Raw genomic sequence first — 19,973 nt, 5'->3', positions numbered from 1 at the left:
TAGATGCAAGCTACCTAGGATAGCCAAGCTTATTACTTTTATAGAGCTCTCATATATGTATATATGCATTACTCACAAAATTCAATCAACTTGACTTCAAATTACATTTTTGGCTTCATCCAAAAATCAATTTACCTCAAATGCAAAGATTTTCTACTATGAAAATTATTTTTTAAGAATGTGAAAGCTTTCTGAGAGTGGCACCCCTAAATCATTAGAAACAAAAGTAGCAGGTTAGAGTAAGGTTTAAGTCTCAAAGCTTCCAAGGCAGATAATTTTGGGGATTAGATGGGGGACATTAATTTCTAAGTATAATCTTGAAATACTTTAAAAAATAGCCACATTTCTTTATGTTCATACTTCTCTTTGCCCCTCAAATGGTTGGATTTTATAGTAATAAACCACTTTTAGTAATAAACCATTTTTTCAAAATCCTAAAATAGTTTTAAACGGGATATGAATTTAAAATTTCTCACAAAGATTATGGGGGTGGGGGTGGGGAGGGAATGCACCAAAGTGTGTAAGGATAAAAATTTTCGACTCCTAACCTAAGCACCCAAGACATGTGTCAGAGGTGCAAGTTCTAGAAATCTGAAGTTCTGCTGAATGCTGGTGATTTAGAGGGGCCTTCGAACAATTCTTAAGGTCTTCATTCTTTCCTGAAAGTCTATGTATATGAACCAGTTGCGTTCAATGAATTTTTTTGTTTGTTTCCCAGTGTGATTCCTGTAATATGAGCTTTTCAGTAATTGTGAATTTTATTTTTGTCATTTTTGGCACTTACAGTTCACAATGCTTGGTTGTGTGGTTAAACATCGTTTTAAGTTTTGCACTTTACATTCCTTTCAGCGCTTCTGAAGGAAAGGACACTGTTTTGTATGTTGTTTGGGGGAAGTGGTAAGCCTCCCCCTCTGTCTCTTTTGTAAATGTTTGGCTTTATGAAACACACGATTCTCTCCGGGATCCTGTATTGTTCATCGAAGCGGGTGAAAATTTGCCTTCACAAGCTGTGCATTCCAACCCTTCTTGGAGGCTGCTATCCCTGGCTTCGGATTTAGGCTGTTTAGCTGCTGCTGTCGCAGGATCTGGTGGCCCCTCCGGGCAGAAAAGCACAACTGGATTTTTGCGAGCCCACATGGCCACGTCCCCTCCCACCACGCTGGTCGGGCTGGAAGAGGACATCCTGCTACAGGCCCCCAGGTGGTTGCTATAGCGGTTTCGAAGGGGATTGCGGCTTCTAGCCGGCAGAGCCAGGCCCTGGTTGGGCAGGAAAACGTCCATGTTCCTAGTCCGGTAGCCCTCTTCCCGGTTGCGCCCTAGGAGCATCGAAATGTTTGGGTTGCGAATGGCATAGATGACAGGGTTGATGGCCCCATTGGCCCAGGTCAGCCATACGGCCACCACGTTAAGGAGGGAGGGAGCCTGCGTGGCTTGGGCCTGCCGGGCTGCGGTCAGCAGCACCAGGAAGCAGTAGGGCCCCCAGCAGCAAATGACGAAGACAATCATGAAGAGCACTGTGGTGGCCGTGCGCACGTCGCTGAAGAAGCGCAGCACGCGCGCGTAGGTGGTCAGGGGCCGCACGCGCAAGTCCGACAGGCGCACGGTCCTGCAGACGTAGTAGTGCTAGAAGCACATGAGCAGGAAGGGCAGCAGGTGGCAAGCCACCACCAACCCAACACTGTAGGCCTCGCCCAGTTGCGCGGGGTCCGGGGACGTCCGGTACATACAGCCGTGGAAGCTCTGCGCCGCCGGGGACTCCCAGGTAGCACGGAGCAGCTTCCAGGGCAAGGAGAAGCACAGCGCCGCCAGCCAGGGGCCGGCCAGCAGCTGCAGCGCGCGGCGGCGCCCGATCTTCTCCCGCGTCGGCCGCACGATGGCGCAGTAGCGGTCCAGCGAGATGAGGGCTACGCTGAGCGTGGACACGATGCCGAAGCACGAGCTAAGAAATGGCTGGCGGCGCCAGGGCCCCGCGGCGGCGGCGGCGGGCGCCGGGCCCTCGGGCGGCGTGGAGAGGTCCAGGAAGGCGGCTGGCAGGCACAGCAGCGCCGTGAGCAGATCCGACAGAGACAGGGACAGGATGAACGCGTCCGTGAGGGTGAGGAGCTACCGGTGCTTCACGATCACCCCTATCACCGCGCAGTTGCCCAGGCTAGACAGCAGGAAGATGAGGAGGAGGACGAGCGCCCGGGCCGTCCCCGCCGCCCCCTGAGATAGCAGCGGCGCCGCCGCAGGGCCCAGCGGTGGCCTCCCCGCCGCGCCGTGCCCGCCGAAGCCGCCGCCAGCCGAGGCGCCAGTGCTGTCGCCCACGTTCCCGCCGCTCTGGTTCCCTAGCGCCGCGGCCGACGCGGTGCTGATGGAGAGCACGGCCGCCGCCGTCGCCGCAGAGGAAGTCCGGCCAGGCGTGCCGGCCGTGGATGGGGCGCCGGGGTGTGGGCTGCCCGACAAGTTTGTGCTCACTGTTGGGCGCACCGGCGGCAGCGGCTGCTTCTCCATGGGGCCCGCGGCGGCCGCAGGTCTGCTCATCCCGCACCGGGGGAGGCGCCCGTAAGCCCGAGGTGGCTCGGGGCCGGGGGTTAGGGCCCTCTGCCTGGAGTTGCGCTCGGCCGGAGGGTTGACCGTAGCCCGCGACCCGCGGAGCTTTTTACGTGCGTTCCAGGCGTTGCCAAGGGAACCGCGTGTTTACGCGAGAGCGCGGGGCGGGACGCCGGCCGAGTACCCTCAGAAAAGCCGGTCCAGGATGTCACCTCTACCCGAGGTTATGCGGCCAGGGAGGTGGGCTTCAGAGAGTGCCAGGTCGACCCCCTCAGGGACCACTGCCCAGCCAGATCAGATAAAGCGGGACTGGTCCTCACACAGATGGCCAAATTCAACAAGGGTTCACTCTCAAGCTCTCTTGGATACACATGTCCTACAGAGAGGCGGGGGGCGAGGGGGGTTGCTTTGCTTCCTGTGAGTGTTTCTGGCATCTACAGGTAGGAAAGGAATCTCGAACCTGAAGTGGAAAACAATCTAAATTCGGAGATCTTAAACTTGAGGGAGCAGAAAAACTTAAACCAGGTGTTCTCAAACTTGAGCATGCAACAGAATCATCTAGGGCTTGTTTAAACACAGTTCACTGGGCCCAACCCCAGATGTTCAGATTCAGTAGATCTGGGGTTTTGTCCGAGAATTTGCATTTCTAACAAGTTGCTGGGTGGTGATGATATTGCTGGTCCAAGGACCACACTTTGAGAACCACTGATGTAGTAAGCTTATTAAAATGCACAATGGCTGGCTGACTCCCAGGAGTACTGATGGGCCCATGAATCTAAACCCCAAAGGTGATTCTGATACAGGTGCTTTGAGGAGCTAGGATATGGATCCTGGAGGCAGGATGTCACCTTGTTTTCAAGGATCTGGACCCCAGGACCATTACTCTCTCACACGTGTCAGGGAAGAGGGGAGAGTCACTGGTTCCTTGCCCTGCTGGCAGCCTTGATCAGTTCTCTGGAATGTGGTATGTTTTGAGTTTAAGGTGCTGCCAGCCAAGCAGTCGCCACAGACGCAGCTCCAGGTATCTGGTGGGAAGATACAGGAACAGGAAGGGCCTGCCTGCCCAGGGAAGCTGCATCTCAAGTTTCTGGGCATGGCCTCTAATGAGGGAAAGTGTGATAAACCCTTGGGTTCTCTAAAGCAGTGGTCTGCAAAGTGTGGACCCTGGACCAGCAGCATCAGCATGACCTGGGAACTTGTTAGAAATGCAGATTCTCAGGCCACACCCCAAATCTACTGAATCTGAAACTCTGGGGATGGAGCCCAGCCACGAGCCCTGCAAGTGATTCTGATGCTCGTTTGAGAAACACTGATCTCAAGAATGACTAGTATATTTTCAGGTCTTAGAATCAACATTAGTGTTTTGGGCACTTATTTTAGTGAGGAAAAATATCCTACTGGAAACTTACAGTATAAGTAAAGTTCATTTAAGGTGGTAAATAAGACTGGGTTTCTCGGTCTCAGCATTATTGACATTTTGAGCCAGGTAATTCTCTGTTGTGGAGGCTATCCTAGGCACTGTAGGAGGTTTAACAGTAACCCTAGCCTCTACCCACGAGATGGCAGTAGTGACAACTAAAAATGTCTTCAGACATTGCCAAATGTTCAGGGGGACGGGGCGGGGGGGCAACCTCAGCTGAAAACCACTGAACTAAGCCAAAAATATATAACAGATTCGTTTATTTAGGTTTTCAGAAACAACAAATAAGGATCCTAGCCCAAAGACCTTACAGTTTTAGGCAAACACAAATATATTACAATGTCATAAATGTTGTTTAAAAATATAAGGACTGTAGGAAGAGAATCTGGCAACTGGGAGACCAGTTAAGAAAAGGCATTGTGGGACTTCCCTGGCGGAACAGTGGTTGGGAGTCCGCCTGCCATTGCAGGGGACACGGGTTCGAGCCCTGGTCCGGGAGGATCCCACATGCTGTGGAGCAACTAAGCCCGTGCACCACAACTACTGAGCCTGTGCTCTGGAGCCCACGAGCCACAGCTGCTGAGCCCGCGTGCCACAACTGCTGAGGCCTGCACACCTAGCGCCTGTGCTCTGCAACGAGAAGCCAGCGCAATGAGAAGCCTGCGCACCACAACGAAGAGTGGCCCCCGCTCCTCGCAGCTAGAGAAAGCCCGCGTGCAGTGGTGAAGACCCAACACAGCCAAAAATAGATGAATAAAAATAAATGAATAAATAGATTTGGAAAAGAAAAAAGAAAAGGCATTATAATAGCCCAGGGGAGAAATGAAAGAGTCTGAACTAAGGCATTTACAGTGAAGAAGGAGGCAGTATATGGATTAGAGTCTTTGGATCTAAACAATACATTGAGGGCACTGTCTCATTTAAGCAAAAGCAAAATTTACTGGAAGGATAGGGGGAGTTCAAAAGGATAGTCTAACAGCCAACCCCAAGAACAAGAGAAGTCAGGGCAGCTCTACAGGTAGAGATAGCAGAAAGGAACTGAGGGTGATCTCTTTAGGGCTCTATAGGAATAAGTCTGCTTCAACCATTTTTCAGACCTTATGTCATTTCTCTCAAGATCCCAGGTCTTAGAGGAGACAGTCTGATTGGAGTACCCCTTGTCTGGCAGCCCCATCAAGGCTATGTGCAGGGGATGGATGGTTTCCCAAAGGAAAAGGAGAGTGTTGTTGATAAAAGAAGGGGAAAGGAATGATGCCGGCCAAATCCACAGACATCCACCTCAGAGCATCAACAGACAGGACAAAAGAGCATGAAAAAGGAGCCAAGGATAGATCCCAAGTTCCTGGCTCGATGGATGGTGGTACCATTGGTCAAATTAGGGAATATGGGAGGAGGGGCACATTCTAGGGGCAGATGAGTCTGCTTTGTCCACCAAGTAGTGAATCTGCAGTATGGCTCTGGAGCTTAGGATTTAGAGACTTGGGAGATGTCAGCCTCTCTGCAAGAGAGAAAAACGTGGGCATGAATATGACTTAGGAACAGAGTATTGAGTGAAGAGAGAAAGGGACCATAGGTGGAATGCTAGGGAGTAGCAAAAATTAAGAAGCAGGTAAAGGGAGAGAAGCTAAGCAGGTGAGTGATGTATTTGATGAGGCATATTTGGCCAACTGAGAAATCAGCTGTCCTGTGTTTCGGGGTGCTTTGTCTTACTTTTGCTTTTCAGAAAAGAGGAGAATGTAAGTTTCCAGCCTCTTCTCAGAAAAGTTGCTGTGATGATGAGGTCAGCTCTATTCTTTACCTCCAGGTAGGGAGGTAGCAGGCTTCTTATGTAGCTCAGAGCTAAGAGGAGAAGTTTCCAGGTAGGGGAGACTCACCTGTAAAGCCTGGGCCCAAACAGGGAATTAAAATCGATTGGTTAAAACTGCAGTCCTCCTACCAGCAGTACCAGCATCAGCTGGGAACTTGTTAGAAATGCCCCACCCCATGCCTAGGAAATGAGAGTCTGCATTCTAAGATCCCTGGGTAATTCACACCTACACTGAAGTACGAGAGGCACTGTCCTAAGGAGGGATGGTATGGAAATTGTAGAATTTGAGGGACGAAGAGGAGGGTGCCCCAACTCTTACAGAGTCTAGAGGACCTGGAGCAAAGATTTGCAAGTGCATGGTGAAGAGGAGATGGACCTGGGCCCACACAACTGCAGCACCCGATGGGTACTAATGGGGCCTGAGTACTAACCTATGGTCTTGAGAACCTCAGCAGATGGCTCTGTGTCTGAGCTCTGCACCAAGGGAGTAGAGGTTGGTACCACACTTGCCTGCAAGAAGCAAGGAGCAGCATCCACCATGGATTGCATAAACCCTTGGGTGACCATTAAATCTGGCCGTTAGATCAAGCATAGTTTCCAATGAGTAATGAGGTCGAAACCAGATTGCAATAGTTGAGTAGCAAATGGAAGATGAGAAAATGTACCCAATGAGAAGAGAGTAAGGAATCTAGGAGCTTGACTGCAAAGGGAAGGAAACAGGGGTGACAGACAGCAGGCTGAAGAGGGAAGGTGGACAAGGGGTGTTTGTTTCATTTTGCTTATGATGATACTCAGTAAGACCTTAGAGGAAGGAACCAATGAGGGGAAGGAGGTTGCTTGAAAGAGGTTAGTGATGAGACAAGATCCTTAGCAAGGATGGGAAGGGATAGATGTGAGCAGTATTCAGAAGGTAGAATCAATAGGACTTAGTGACTGATTAGACACTTGGAGGTGAGAGGAACAGCAGTTGATTTCCCTAGTGGTTTTGACTCCACGGGAGACACGGTGAAATACAGAAGGAATGAATATTATTGCAAGGGTTTGGCTCTGGTTTGGATTAGAATTTGGGAAGATTTAGGCAGTATCTATTTTTCAATGTTCAACAAACATAATATTTTTGTTAAAGTATTATCATAGAACAAGTTCTGGCTGTCCTGTCTTAGAGGCAGAGGAAGTGTAGCAGGAAAATACCGGACTTGGGGTCAGAAGCCCTAGACTGACAGCCTTAAATGCGACCTGAGGGAGTTAGTTGACACTTCTGGCTTGCATTCCTCTCATATTCATGAATGAGACAAAAGCAGTGGCATACCATGGGTGGGCGGAGGGAGTGCCGGCCTGGGTGCAGTTGATCAGGGGGTGCACTGTCTGTAGAGAATTTTGAAACAATAATAAAACTGACTAAATGTCAGTCCACATTTTTGTTATCACCACGTGCTAACAATTCTAAAGAATGTCAGTGATAAAATACTCCCCAGCCTCGGTAGCCATAGAATAATAATCAAATTTCAGAGTGTACCTCGTTAGATCAGGGGAGATGTGTGTGCACATTACAAAATTCTATGAACTTCTAAACAATCTATGTGTCTTCAAATTAATGCGACTTGTGAAATTTAGAGAGCAAATAGTGGTTCTATTTCTATTAAAATAAAGTACAGCAAATCTCCCTGATCTGTAGAAAATTTCTCGGTCATATTTAGTGTTATTTTTTGGAGGTAAGTGAATTTTTTACCACAGATTTTAAGAGATAATGAATGGAAAACATTAGTTTTTGTGTATTCAATAAGGAAATCAAGAACATTAACTTTATAGCCTTCCTTTCGGTCAGGTAATTCAATCAGAGACCTAATAACTGGGTCTACACAGACTTGCTGGATGATACAGCCAGTTGAAATGAATGAATTACTTCACTGTATGCTCTAAAAAAGAAATACTATTACTTACCTCAAAAAAGAGTCTACTGATTCAAGGCTGACAGAGTTCAGAACACAAATTAAGGTCAAAACAATGAATCTAAAATAAACTGAGAAAATACCCCCCACCCACCAGGAAAAAAGTCTACTGAATATTGAGAAAATCACATGGTGAATAATTTTTAATACTTCATTTTATAATGACTGATAATGATCAAATTTTATTTTTTAACAGGTTCACAATTAACTAGCAAGAATGCCAATAGTTAACATGTCCTTCATGTTTTAAATTACCTGGCATGTAGCTGGCAGAGTATGTGACTTGCCCCACTGTAGAGATTTATTGATTGACTCCTTCTGTGTACCTATACTTCAGTAATGCAGTATAAGAGCCTTAAAGATATATCAAAAGAGCCTTAAAGATATATCAAAAGAGCCTTAAAGATGATATATCAAAAGCCTGATTCTTGATCTTCTCTCACGAGTTTACAGGTATAGGAGCTGGGCTCTGCAGCACAGAGGACATCCCTGCAGCAGCTACAACTCTCACCTAAAAAAGCTGACCACCCCATTCCTTCCCAGTTTATGACTGCTAAGTGTTGAGGACTTTATAATAAGCTGTCTCCCTTGCGTGCTGCTTAGAGAGAGGGCATTATTTTACTCAAAAACTGGAAGACTAAAATAATGAACTTGTAAGACTCATTGCTGTGAGGGCTACAATTGAAGCTATTATTCAAAGAGCATTTAAAACAGAACATTATAGTAATTACCACAGAGGAATATTTAAAAGTAGCAAGAACTAAGGTTTTAATTTTACCTGATATGTTAATTAGAAAAGTATTCTGCATTTTGTATTCTATAAGCAATATACCAATACACATGTATAAATATGAGGAATAATGACCTTATATTTAACCACAGTGTATTATTTTAAGAAGAATGTTAGTTGGCTTACATGTACCATTTGGATACAGTTTTCCTCGTAATTCAGAGAAAATTTACTTATGATAACAATTTAAAGAAAGCCCTTAAAAGTCATATAAGTCATTTGAGAAGAAATCCATCCCTCAGTGGGTCATCATCTTCTACTATAAAGCTTGCTGTGCCTGTGTAATGGGCTTGTCCAGATACTTCCACTATAACAGCTTTAAAATCACCATATTTTACTTCCTGAAAAAAGAAGGTGAAAGGAGAATATCAAGATACTGCCCTCATAGTTTATCTAGCCTAAAAGTTGTATTCTCAATTTTTATCATTTTAAAGAGAACCCAAGAGTTAATCATATAGGCAATGGGAGGTTTTTAAGGTAAGTGACTGGATTTGTGTTTTTGATTTAGTTTAGCTGTAAAGTAGGGAACAAATTGGAGAGGAGAGAGACTAGAAACCCAGCAATCTGTTAAGAGGAACCTTAATTCATCAATTAAATCTAGAGACAGGAGGGCAGTTTTTAGAGAATGGAGAACAAAATATAGAGATACTTTGGAGGCAGAATTGATAGACCTGGGGACTGATGTACGTAGGAGGTGAGGAATAGAGATGAGTTAAATATGACCATAGTTTCTAGCTTGGAAGTGAAGCTGGCGCCACCATTAGCTGAGATGGGGAATGAGACAGGAAGAACACATTTAGGAAGGAAGAACTTGTAAACAAGTTGAGTTTGAGATATCTCTGGGACAATCATCTTGAGATGAGTTTAGTGGACAGTGTCAGACTCAGGAGAGAGGCACAGGTAAGCATGGTAGGGATGAAGCTTTGGGAGACATCATTAGTGCGTGGTTGAGAGTTGAGTTCACTCTCATGTGGGTGAAACTGCCCATCTGCATCAAATGTTTGCCTAAGAGCAAGAAAATATGGTGGTTAACAGTACAGGCTCTGCTCAGAGGGACCCACATGCATAGCCTGGCTCTGTTACCTGTCTGTTTGACCTCTGGCAAATTATCTAAACTCTAATTCTCCATTTTATCACTTGTGAAAAAAGGATGATAACATTACTGACCTCAGAGGACTCTTGGGACAATTAAAAGAGACGGTATATGTGAAGTGCTTAGCTTGGAAATTGACACATAGTCAAGCACCCAATAAATGTCGATTATTATTTTGTCTTGAGTCTCAGACTTGAAGATAACGTATTCCAAGTTTTTGCATATAACATAAATGGTTTCGTATCCCATAAGATCAGCGTATTATATATGAATCCCTAAGTTAAAGCAAATTCCATATACAGAAAAGAACAAACTTTAAAAACAGCTACATTAGGATATAAAACTCTTTATTAGGATAAGTTATCTGCTATATTAAAGGACTCTTTGTGAGTAGATTCACTTATTAGATGCAATTTAATCATACTACAGTAGATTTTACTTACTACTATGAGTAAATTCATTAATTAGCTGTTAGCTCATTTACAATTTGATTCCATTACAAAAATACTTTCCACAACCTTTCAGGACTTTCACATCTTATTATATAAAATGGAACATTCCTATAGAATAAAAACAAAAAAAATCCAAACCCTAATTTAATGGTTCTCAAACATTTTGGTCTCAGGATCCCTTTATACCCTAAGATTTGAGGACCTCACCCACCATTACCCTGATACCAAAACCAGACAAAGACACTTAAAAAAGAAATTTACAGGCCAATATCTTTGATGAATATAGATGCAAAAATCCTCCACAAAATATTAGCAAACCAAATCCAAGAATGCATAAAAAGGATCATACACCATGATCAAGCTGGATTTATACCAGGGTCACAAGGATGGTTCAACATATACAAATCGATCAATGTGATATATACTACATTAACAAAAGGAAAGACAAAAACCACATAATCATCTCAACAGATGCAGAAAAAGCATTCAACAAAATTCAACATCCATTCATGATTAAAAACTCTCATCAAAGTGGGTATAGCAAGAACATATCTCAACATAATAAGGGCCATTTATGACAAACCCACAGCTAGTATAATACTCAATGGTGAAAAGCTGAAAGCCTTCCCACTAAATTTAGGAACTAGACAAGGATGCCCACTTTCACCACTTCTATTTAACCTAGTATTGGAAATCCTAGCCATAGCAATCAGACAAGAAAAAGAAATAAAGTTATCCATATTGGAAAAGAAGAGGTAAAACTGTCACTATTTGCAGATGGCATGATACTCTATATAGTGAACCCTAAAGTCTCCACTCTAAAACTATTAGAACTAATAAATAAATTCACCAAGGTTGCAGGATACAAGATTAATATACAAAAATCGGTCACGTTTCTATACACCAATAATGAAATATCAGAAAGTAAAAAACAATCCCATTTAAAATCAGGTCAAAAAAATAATACCTAGGAATAAACTTAACCAAGGAGGTGAAAGACCTATATGCTGAAAACTATAAAACACTGATGAAGGAAACTGAAGATGATTTAAACAAATGAAAAGATATTCCATGCTCTTGGATTGGAAGAAATAATATTATTAAAATGGCCATACTACCCAAAGCAATCTACAGATTTAATGCAACCTCTATCAAAATACCCAGGCCATTTTTCACGGAACCAGAACAAAGAATCCTAAAATATATATGGAACCATAAAAGCCCCCAATCCTGAGAAAAAAGAATGAAGCTGGAGGTATAACCCTCCCAGACTTTGGACTATACTACAAAGCTATAGTAATCAAAACAGCATGGTATTGGCACAAAAACAGACAAATAAATCAATGGAACATAATAGAGAGCCCAGAAACAAAGCCACACACCTATAGTCAACACACGACAAAGGAGGCAAGAATATACAATGGAGAAAAGACAGTCTCTTCAATAAGTAGCGCTGGGAAATCTGGAAGAAGAGAACATAGGCACTCTTTGACATAAGTAGTAGCAATATTTTCTTGGATCTGTCTCCTAAGGCAAAAGAAATAAAAGCAAAAATAAACAAATGGGGCCTAATTAAACTTAAAGGCTTTTGCACAGCAAAGGAAACCATCAATAAAACAAATAGACAACCTATGGAATGGGAGAAAATACTTGCAAATGATGTGACCAACAAGGGCTTAATTTCCAAAATGTACAAATAGCTCATACAATTCAATATCAAAAAACCCAAACAATCCAATCAAAAAATGGGCAGAAGCAACTTCCCTGGTCATCCAGTGGTTAAGACTTTGCCTTCCAATACAGGGGGTGTGGGTTTGACCCCTGGTTGGGGAGCTAAGATCCCACATGCCTCAGGGCCAATAAACCAAAACATAAAACAGAAGCAATATTGTAACAAACTCAATAAAGACTTAAAAAATAATCCACATCAAAAAATATTTTTAAAAAAATAGGCAGAAGACTTGAATAGACATTTTTCCAAAGAAGACATACAAATGGCTAACAGGCACATGAAATTGTTAGAGAAATGCAAATCAAAACCACAATGAGGTACCACCTCACACCAATCAACATGGCTGTCATCAAAAAGTCTACGAATTAACAAATGTTGGTGAGGATGTGGAGAAAAGGGGACCCTCCTATACTGTTGGTAGGGATGTAAGTTTGTGCAGCCACTATGGAAGACAATATGGAGGTTCCTCAAAAAATTAAAAATAGAACTACCATATGATCCAGCAATTCTACTCCTGGGCATATATCTGAAAAAATGAAAACACTAATGCAAAAACATGCACGCACCCCAATGTTCATAGCAGCACTATTGACAAGAGCCAAGATGGGAAAGCAACCCAAGTGTCCATCACACACACACACACAATGGAATATTACTCAGCCATAAAAAACAGTGAAATAATGCCATTATTATGGATGCCATTATTCTTATTAACATGGATGGAGAGAATATTGTGCTTAGTGAAAGTCAGACAGAGAAACACAAATACTATATGATATCACTTATTTGTAGAATCTAAAAAATAATACAAATAAATGTATATGCGAAACAGAAATGTACTCACAGATATAGAAAACAAACTTGTGCTTACCAAAGGGGAAAGGAAAGAGTGTAAGGACAAATTAGGGGTATGGGATTAACAGATACAAACTACTATCCATAAAACAGATAAGCAACAAGGATATACTGTATAGCACAGGGAATTATACCCAACATCTCATAATAACCTACCATGGAATATAATCTGCAAAAATACTGAATCACTATGTTGTATACCTGAAACTAATACAATATTGTAAATCAACTATACTTCAATTTAAAAAGATTTTAGGACCTCAAAGAGTTTTTGTTTATTTCAGTTATATCAATTAATATTTGCTATATTGGGAATTAAAGATATTTGTTAAGAACCTGCTATATAAAAACAGTAAATAAAATTCTAAAATTCAAAAAAAAGATATTTGTTCATTAATGCATTTAAAAATAATAAACCAATTACATTTTGTCATAAACAAATTTTTGTGAAAATAACTATATCTGCCAAAACAAAAAAAAATGGCATTTTTTACATTTTTGCAAATCTCTTTAATGTCTGGCATAACAAAAGGCAGCTAGATTCTCATATTTGTTTCTGCATTCAATCAGTTGGGATATCACCCATCATGTAGCTCCTGGAGAACTCCACTGTACATTTGTGAGAGAATGAAAGTGAAAAGGAAGCAACGTCTCAGTATTATTATGAATATATCTTTGATTTTGTGGACCCATGGATAGGACCCCAAGGTCCTTTCCACACTTTGAAAACCAATATCCTAGCTGAATGGAAGTTTTTTCAGGCCTGTCTTAAAATTCTCTTCTAAGAGCTAAGTGAAGAAACTTATCTAACACCCACCTTAGGTCTCCACAGTCTCAAAAGTAACATACTTACAAATGAGAAGCTAAAGGTACTACTCACCCTCACAGCCTTCCCTGTGAATACTGAGCCGGTTGCACTGCTTTTAAAGGCTCTGGTCTGGTTCAGTTCTAGAAGCCCTTTGTGATACTGTAGGGCAATTCGGGCTGTCACTCCTGAGCCGGTAGGACTTCTGTCAACCTGTTGCAGAATAAATGAAGATGAGAGTGTTCACAGTGTTCTAGTTCCATATTACCTGGCTGTGTGCCTAAAAATTCCAGTTTTAATACCTGTTCATCTGCAAACACACAGATGTTGGTGGTTGGTTCCTCACTATAAGCATCTTTTCCATCTGTTAATATAGTTCCATATAGAAAGGCAAGGTCTTCGCTGTCAGGGTGATTAATTTTAAACTGTAAATAAAATAATTATCAACCACACATAAAATAAATATTTTCATTCAAACTTATCTTTTAAATAACATATATGGGGTACTCAGACATAATTTTTTCATCTTTATCATTTAAAAAATATTTTTTGGGTCACAGCACTAAATACTAGAAATTATGTCTTTCTCTAGATGAATAAAGATAGTTTCATTGGAAGTTATGATTTTTATACTTTGAGCCCTTTCTAAGGAAGTCGGCCTGCACATAGCCTCTACTAAAGGAACAGTCCTATTTTATACACATACCTCCCGAAACACATACTCTTTGAACCGCTGACCCCAGCATTGACCCCAGGATGGTCAATTCACAGGCCAGCCATGGCTGCTCAAGCAGGAGGAGTTAAGGCAATCCTACTCTCACCCTCAGGAACTTGAAGGGGATAATGTAGAAAAATCAAGCAGTGAGTATCTAGAGCTGAAATTAATACCACTGATAGATACAAGAACTGTCAGAGGCCATAAGCAAGCAAAAAGTATAAGGATGCAGAAGCTATTAGGTAAGAGAAACAATTGGATGGGTCAAAAAAGACTTAGAAAGGATGAAGTCAGTATCATAAAAAGCAGCAGGTACACACAGAGAGAAGCAGGCACTGGCAGGGGAGCTAGGTCACGTCAGTGGTAAAGCTTGGTCAGGTCCAAATGTGCGATGCTTCCTGAACTTGGGAGGTCTGGTTGTTTAACTTCTGGATTCCTGTAATGCCTGGTAGCTTGGCTGAGATTACTATAACCTCAGTTCCATTGTATCCTTACAGTTAGTATATTCCACTACCACTTACCTGTCATTTAAAGCAGTTGAAGAGATTTGGATTCTTAAAATCCAAAGAGTCCATCTATAACCCAGTTAAAGAGGCCTGTATATTGGATCTTTGTTCTCTGACCTCTTAAAGCCCCTATGCACCACCTCCACAATAGCACCAGTACATCACACTGCCCACAGGGATGCTTCCCCCACTAGACTGAGCTCCTTGAAAGTTGTGGGGTTTGTTCTTCCTCTGGGTCTCCAGCATCTAGCATGGTGTCCGACATACAATAAGTCCTTGGTAAATGTTTGCTAAAAGGACAAAGATGAATTTACTTTATATTTACTTTAGCTCCCTCCCCCCGGCAAATGGCCTTTGCCTAAATCTGCATTAGCAGTATGAATAATCAGCAACTCACAAAGTAGTCCTACTGCCTGCTTCACCACCGACAGAACTACTCATATTTTTTTCAGAATCCTTCCTCCCTCAAAGTCCACCCCTTGCCACCTTGGTGAGAAGTTCTAGCTTTGAGAACTTCAAAATTACTCCTTTTATTAAGAAAACAATGCCTTTTTCTCTTGATTTTATTAAAAATAAGGTCAAATTATTTTGTGTCAAACTGTTAAACTATTAGCTGTCTGCTTACTAGAACAGAAAATGGATGTAAATTCAGAGTTTCAGAAGTTACTGTGATAAAATAATTCTACCTGTTGGTATTGACAGTCCTGGAAAAATGATAATTTAGAACAGGGATATGGTATATATTCATTTTGTTATTTAAGTTATTATGTTAAAATAAAGCCTCAGATATGTTAAATAGGCCCATAAATAATTAGTAGAAGTATATTAGATTCTATCGTTCCTAAGTTATTTTTTACTTAGAATGATAAATTCTCATATGCTAAAACATTTAAATATGTATATGAGTTTTATATATAGATCCCAATTAGGTAAAATTGAGTTTTATATATAGGTCCCAATTAGGTAAAAAGGCACACTTGTGCTAGAAAGGAAAGAATATTCTAGAATTATTTATTATCTAAACTGATTTTATAACAATAGTTTTCCCAAGCCAAACTAGAGTTACTTGAGTGGTTATTTAAGTAACTTCTTAGCAATATAGGAAAAATTCACTAACTAGGAATTAATGTTCTCTGTGAAATAAGAGAAACTCTGATCAGATTTAATGAAATCTATTTTATAAGCTATATTTTACATTCATTATTTTCAAGGTTTGCAGAATGACCACATATATCAAAGCATTTCAAATTAGTGGAATATTATATAATACATTTTCTATGCTTAAGTAACCACAAATTATATTATTATTATGTATTATTAAAGTTCATAATAGTTACCATTTATTGAACATTTACTATGACTAGGCACTATTCTAAGTCCTTTACACACATTGACTTATTCTTACAACTCCCTATGAAGCAGGTATTTCATAATTTCCATTTACAGCTAGGAAAACTGAGGCACATGGAAGTTATGTAACTTGTTCAAGGTTATAAAAGCTACAAGTAGCAAAACTACAACTCCCAGGTAGTCGTGCTCTAGAGTCTAAGATTATAACCAGTACCCTATTCTTAGTACTACTGATAATTTGAACTCAGAGATATTTAATTTTCTGTATAGACATGTCATTTAGATTCCCTCCATGTCACAGAGGAGGGTATCTGCTACGATAGCAGCATCTGTACTGACCTGAGCTTTCACTGCTTCTGTCACTGCACTTGCTGCATCCATGAGGTCTCTTGTCTTTGTGGAACAAACATCAAGTCCTAACTTTTCAGCACTAACAAACGCATAAAACGCGCCACCATATGCAATGTCCACCACCACCTTTCCATGACCGGGAACATCCACTAGGAGATCTAAAAAAGATGTGCTTGAAAATAAGTTTGTTTTAGTATTTCAGCAATAACATAAAATAAAATTAACAGCATTTTAAATATATGTGTATTTCTGGGGGTTGGGGTGGGGGTACTTCTTCCTATCGTAAAAAGGAATGGAGCAAAAATCCATTTTCAAAATGAGTATGCATCATGTAATTAATAATAGTCCTTTAGCTCAGTACATCTTTCTATTTTTAAGTTAATGAGGTTTGTATAAGTTTTAGAACATGAATGCCATGTTTTTCCTAAATCATACATACATATTTTGTTAACTATTCTGAAGATCTTTTCTAGAAAACATCATAGAGGCAGAGAGAGAGGAAATTCTGGGACATGAATGTGTGAAAACTATGAAGGAAAATGTAGGTGCCTCTCATGCAGATTATCAAAAAAGGGGCCAGCCTGTGGAAGGATGAAGCTAAGTCAACCAACAGGGCAGAGAGGGGTCTCAAATTCAGAAATTAAGTTGTGAAAAATAAAATAGTTCTTGTATTCCTGAGTTTGCACAGTGAGTCATACAAAGATACCAGGGGGCTACCAGTTAGAGTAGAACCACAGGACCCTTTTAACACATGATGTGTCAAAACAGAGCAAGTTTATAATCAAAGGAGTAAAACACACCTGTGGGACTTAAGAGCAAAAGTGAATCAAAAATGTCTTTATCTTGATGCTGATGCAACATGAAAAGCAGGTTTAATGAAAGGAGACTCAGGAAATAGATGGAAATGTGAGACTGCCAGAATGGGGAAAGCTAAGTGTGGCTTTGAAGTCCTCATGCGTAAAATGGAATTGCTGTTTCCGTCCTAAAGGGATTGTTTTGAGAATTCCATGTGATAATGTGTGGGGAATAGTGGGCACAGTTTAGGAATACAATAAATGTTAATATTAAAGCCAAAAGTTTAACTTCCAACTGGAACAGGGCTCTTAAGAGGACAGATATTTACATTTGCCAATCAGCATATTCTTCTCTGAATTTCATTTATTTACACAACAAATATTCATTGACTGTGTACTGTTCTAGCACTTAAATACAGTGAATAAAACTAAAGAGTCTTCATTTTAGCTGGGTGGAGTGGAGATGAACTCAGCAATCCTGAGGTAAGGACTGTTATCATCCTCATTTTATAGATGACGTTGAGGCATGGAATCCCTTCCACAAGGTCACAGAGATGGGGAGGGGCTGAGCCGTGATCTTGGACACTATCCATCTGCCTTTTATGCAATTTTCAAAGTAGAGAATTTAAGGATTTCATTTTCTTAATGGCTCAAAGTGACCATTAATGCCCACTGATTACAGTATGGTCACACAGTGATGCTTTCAGGAACTACTGTGCTTGTGGGGTTGGCTGCCCCTGCCCTAACCAACCCCAAGCTATGATGTACGTAGTTGGTGATCCTGCTGCCAGCTGTCATTTTCCACAAAATCTAGAGTGCTTCTAATCTGCTGCTGGGGTGGCCTAAGGGGAAATCAGGTAGCCAAGCTAGTTAACTGCTGAGCTTTTTAAAGATGCAATCCTAACATACATTCCTGTCTCCCTCAAGTTCCCTCCCAATCCGGACATGACACCATTCTTTCTGGGAAACTGGCATCAGTTTGCCCAGTGGCATTCTTTATCAACTTGTGTGTTTCGGCTGCCTGAGGTATTCTAAGACTCTCAAACACCTGGGCTATTACTGCATCATTCATAACATTTATAATCAGGCTAAACTTGAACCCAAATCCACGAGGGGGATCAAGATCAAATTAACAGAATGATTTGCACAGCTGGAAGACTTTGAAGAAAAGGAATGATAACCCTATTGCTGGGTTGACTAAATTAGCTCCCAGCTCACTTCCAGTCAGACTACTAAAGCATCTTTTTTTTTTTTTTCTACTAAAGCATCTTGATAGAATTCAGCCTTTGTTGATGGAATTTGTAGCAATCTCCCTCTTTGTAAGGATGAATAGTTACAGACACTCTGTTTTACATGACATACAGGCTCTGTACTAGAGAACCCACCAAAGCCTTTTAAAGACTCTGCACACCTAGAGAACTATAACTAGCAACCCTATATATTCTGCAGTCTTTCTGTCTAGGAAGATGTTTTTTTTTAAATTCTAAGTACCTTGCATACTCATTAAATCCTCAAAAAAACCTCAATGAGATAACAAATGAAGATACAATGGACACGGAGGGCGTTAGTAATTTGACTAAGTTTGCATAGCTTTAAGGGTGTGTCAGGATTTGGACCCAGGCAATGTCTGTACCTGTTCTTAAAGAATTAGACCAGCAACATCTGTATCTTCTCGAAAATATTTAATTCTTCCCCCAATAAGTGGGTAAGGCAATTTTTACAGATGACTTTTAGTAACGTGTTTACTAACTTGTCAGGGTGTAATAATGTGTCTAGCAATCATATTCTAGCCAGCCTGGAGCTCCGGTTCTTTGCACTTTCCTTGACCCTAGTGGACCTTGTCTTACCCAACTGTGAAATCTCTAGGAATGCCTGACGAGTGGAGAATGAGTCGCTGAGTATGGGAAGCACGGAATTCTGTACCCCTCAAGACTCTCCCCAAACCAAAGACGGATAGATCTGCGGGGTAATCAAATTGCATGCACCACACAAATTCGCAAGGGCAAGGTGCTGACACACACTTGCAGTTATTTAGAATTACCTTTTTACTGATTGTAAAGGCTTTGTGGGGTGAGTTAGTTGCGGTGCGTGGGTTCCAGCCTAGAGAGACAGTGTAATTAGTTGGGCCCTGGGCGGCAGGGTCAGAAGGGTCCCACCGGTTACCTGTGGCCAGCGCGAAGGCCGGGACGCTGTGGAAGCGCACCGGGCCGCCACTGCGGCCGCCCTCGCACTCCACGAAGGCGGCTACCAGCCCGCACGGGCAGTGGATGTTGACCAGGGCCTCGCGGGCGCCGGCGGGGGGCGCTGGCACCAGCCCGAAGTCGAGCGCGAACCGGCCCAGAGCCAGCACCGCGTGGCCGCACATGGAACTGTAGCCCTCGTTGTGCAGGAACAGGACGCCCAGGTGCGCGTCAGGCAGCTCGCTCGGCACCAGCACAGCCCCGTACATGTCCCGGTGCCCCCGGGGCTCGAACATGAGCCGTCGCCGCACGTGGTCGAGGTGCTGGCGCATGTAGCGCTGCTTGGCCAGCAGCGTGGGGCCGACCACCTCCGGACACCCAGCCAACACGATGCGCAGAGGCTCGCCGCCCGTGTGCATGTCCACCACCGACAGAGCCGGCGTCCTCGGGTCATGAGGAGGCAGCCGGGGCACAGCCGGCGGGCTCGCCATCGTCTGAGTCCAGATGGGGAATCAACCACCGCACGGCCGCTCGCGCTTCCAGCCGCCTGTCCAACCGCCTCCTCCCCGCCAGAGGGCCAGGCCGCAGCGCCACCTGAAAGGCGGGGCCTTCGAGCCGAGACCCGGAAGCCCGAGGCGGGGC

The 19,973-nt window shown here is 42.6% G+C and overlaps 2 protein-coding genes across 2 annotated transcripts; both read right to left on the bottom strand.

Moving 5' to 3' along the window:
* Positions 1-899: 899 nt before the first annotated feature.
* GPR135 (G protein-coupled receptor 135) lies at positions 900-2,523 on the bottom strand. The gene is given in 1 exon segment (XM_024731500.1): positions 900-2,523. A coding segment is annotated over 1 exon segment (1,587 nt). The 3' UTR covers positions 900-936.
* A 5,313-nt stretch (positions 2,524-7,836) lies between these two features.
* Positions 7,837-19,904, bottom strand: L3HYPDH (trans-L-3-hydroxyproline dehydratase). Its single transcript, XM_024731479.1, has 5 exons — positions 19,315-19,904; positions 16,346-16,515; positions 13,738-13,860; positions 13,511-13,648; positions 7,837-8,839 (listed from the first exon to the last, which is right to left on the bottom strand). The coding sequence occupies exons 1-5, from the start codon at positions 19,820-19,822 to the stop codon at positions 8,714-8,716; spliced, it is 1,065 nt and encodes a 354-aa protein (XP_024587247.1). The 5' UTR covers positions 19,823-19,904; the 3' UTR covers positions 7,837-8,713.
* Positions 19,905-19,973: the final 69 nt, after the last annotated feature.

The sequence above is a fragment of the Neophocaena asiaeorientalis genome, unplaced genomic scaffold (genome assembly GCF_003031525.2).
Source record: "Neophocaena asiaeorientalis asiaeorientalis breed wild unplaced genomic scaffold, Neophocaena_asiaeorientalis_V1.1 scaffold603, whole genome shotgun sequence".
In the NCBI taxonomy this organism is placed as follows: domain Eukaryota; kingdom Metazoa; phylum Chordata; class Mammalia; order Artiodactyla; family Phocoenidae; genus Neophocaena; species Neophocaena asiaeorientalis.
Note: the sequence above shows the minus strand (reverse complement) of the source record. Positions and strands in the feature narration are given on the sequence as shown.

Excerpts from the sequence above, each read along its gene's own strand:
- L3HYPDH (XM_024731479.1), bottom strand. The coding sequence starts at position 19,822 with ATGGCGAGCCCGCCGGCTGTGCCCCGGCTGCCTCCTCATGACCCGAGG. Across the intron at positions 13,861-16,345 it reads CAGAAGCAGTGAAAGCTCAG|TTTAAAATTAATCACCCTGA; the intron begins GTCAGTACAGAT and ends TTTTATTTACAG. Across the intron at positions 13,649-13,737 it reads GTGTGTTTGCAGATGAACAG|GTTGACAGAAGTCCTACCGG; the intron begins GTATTAAAACTG and ends ATTCTGCAACAG.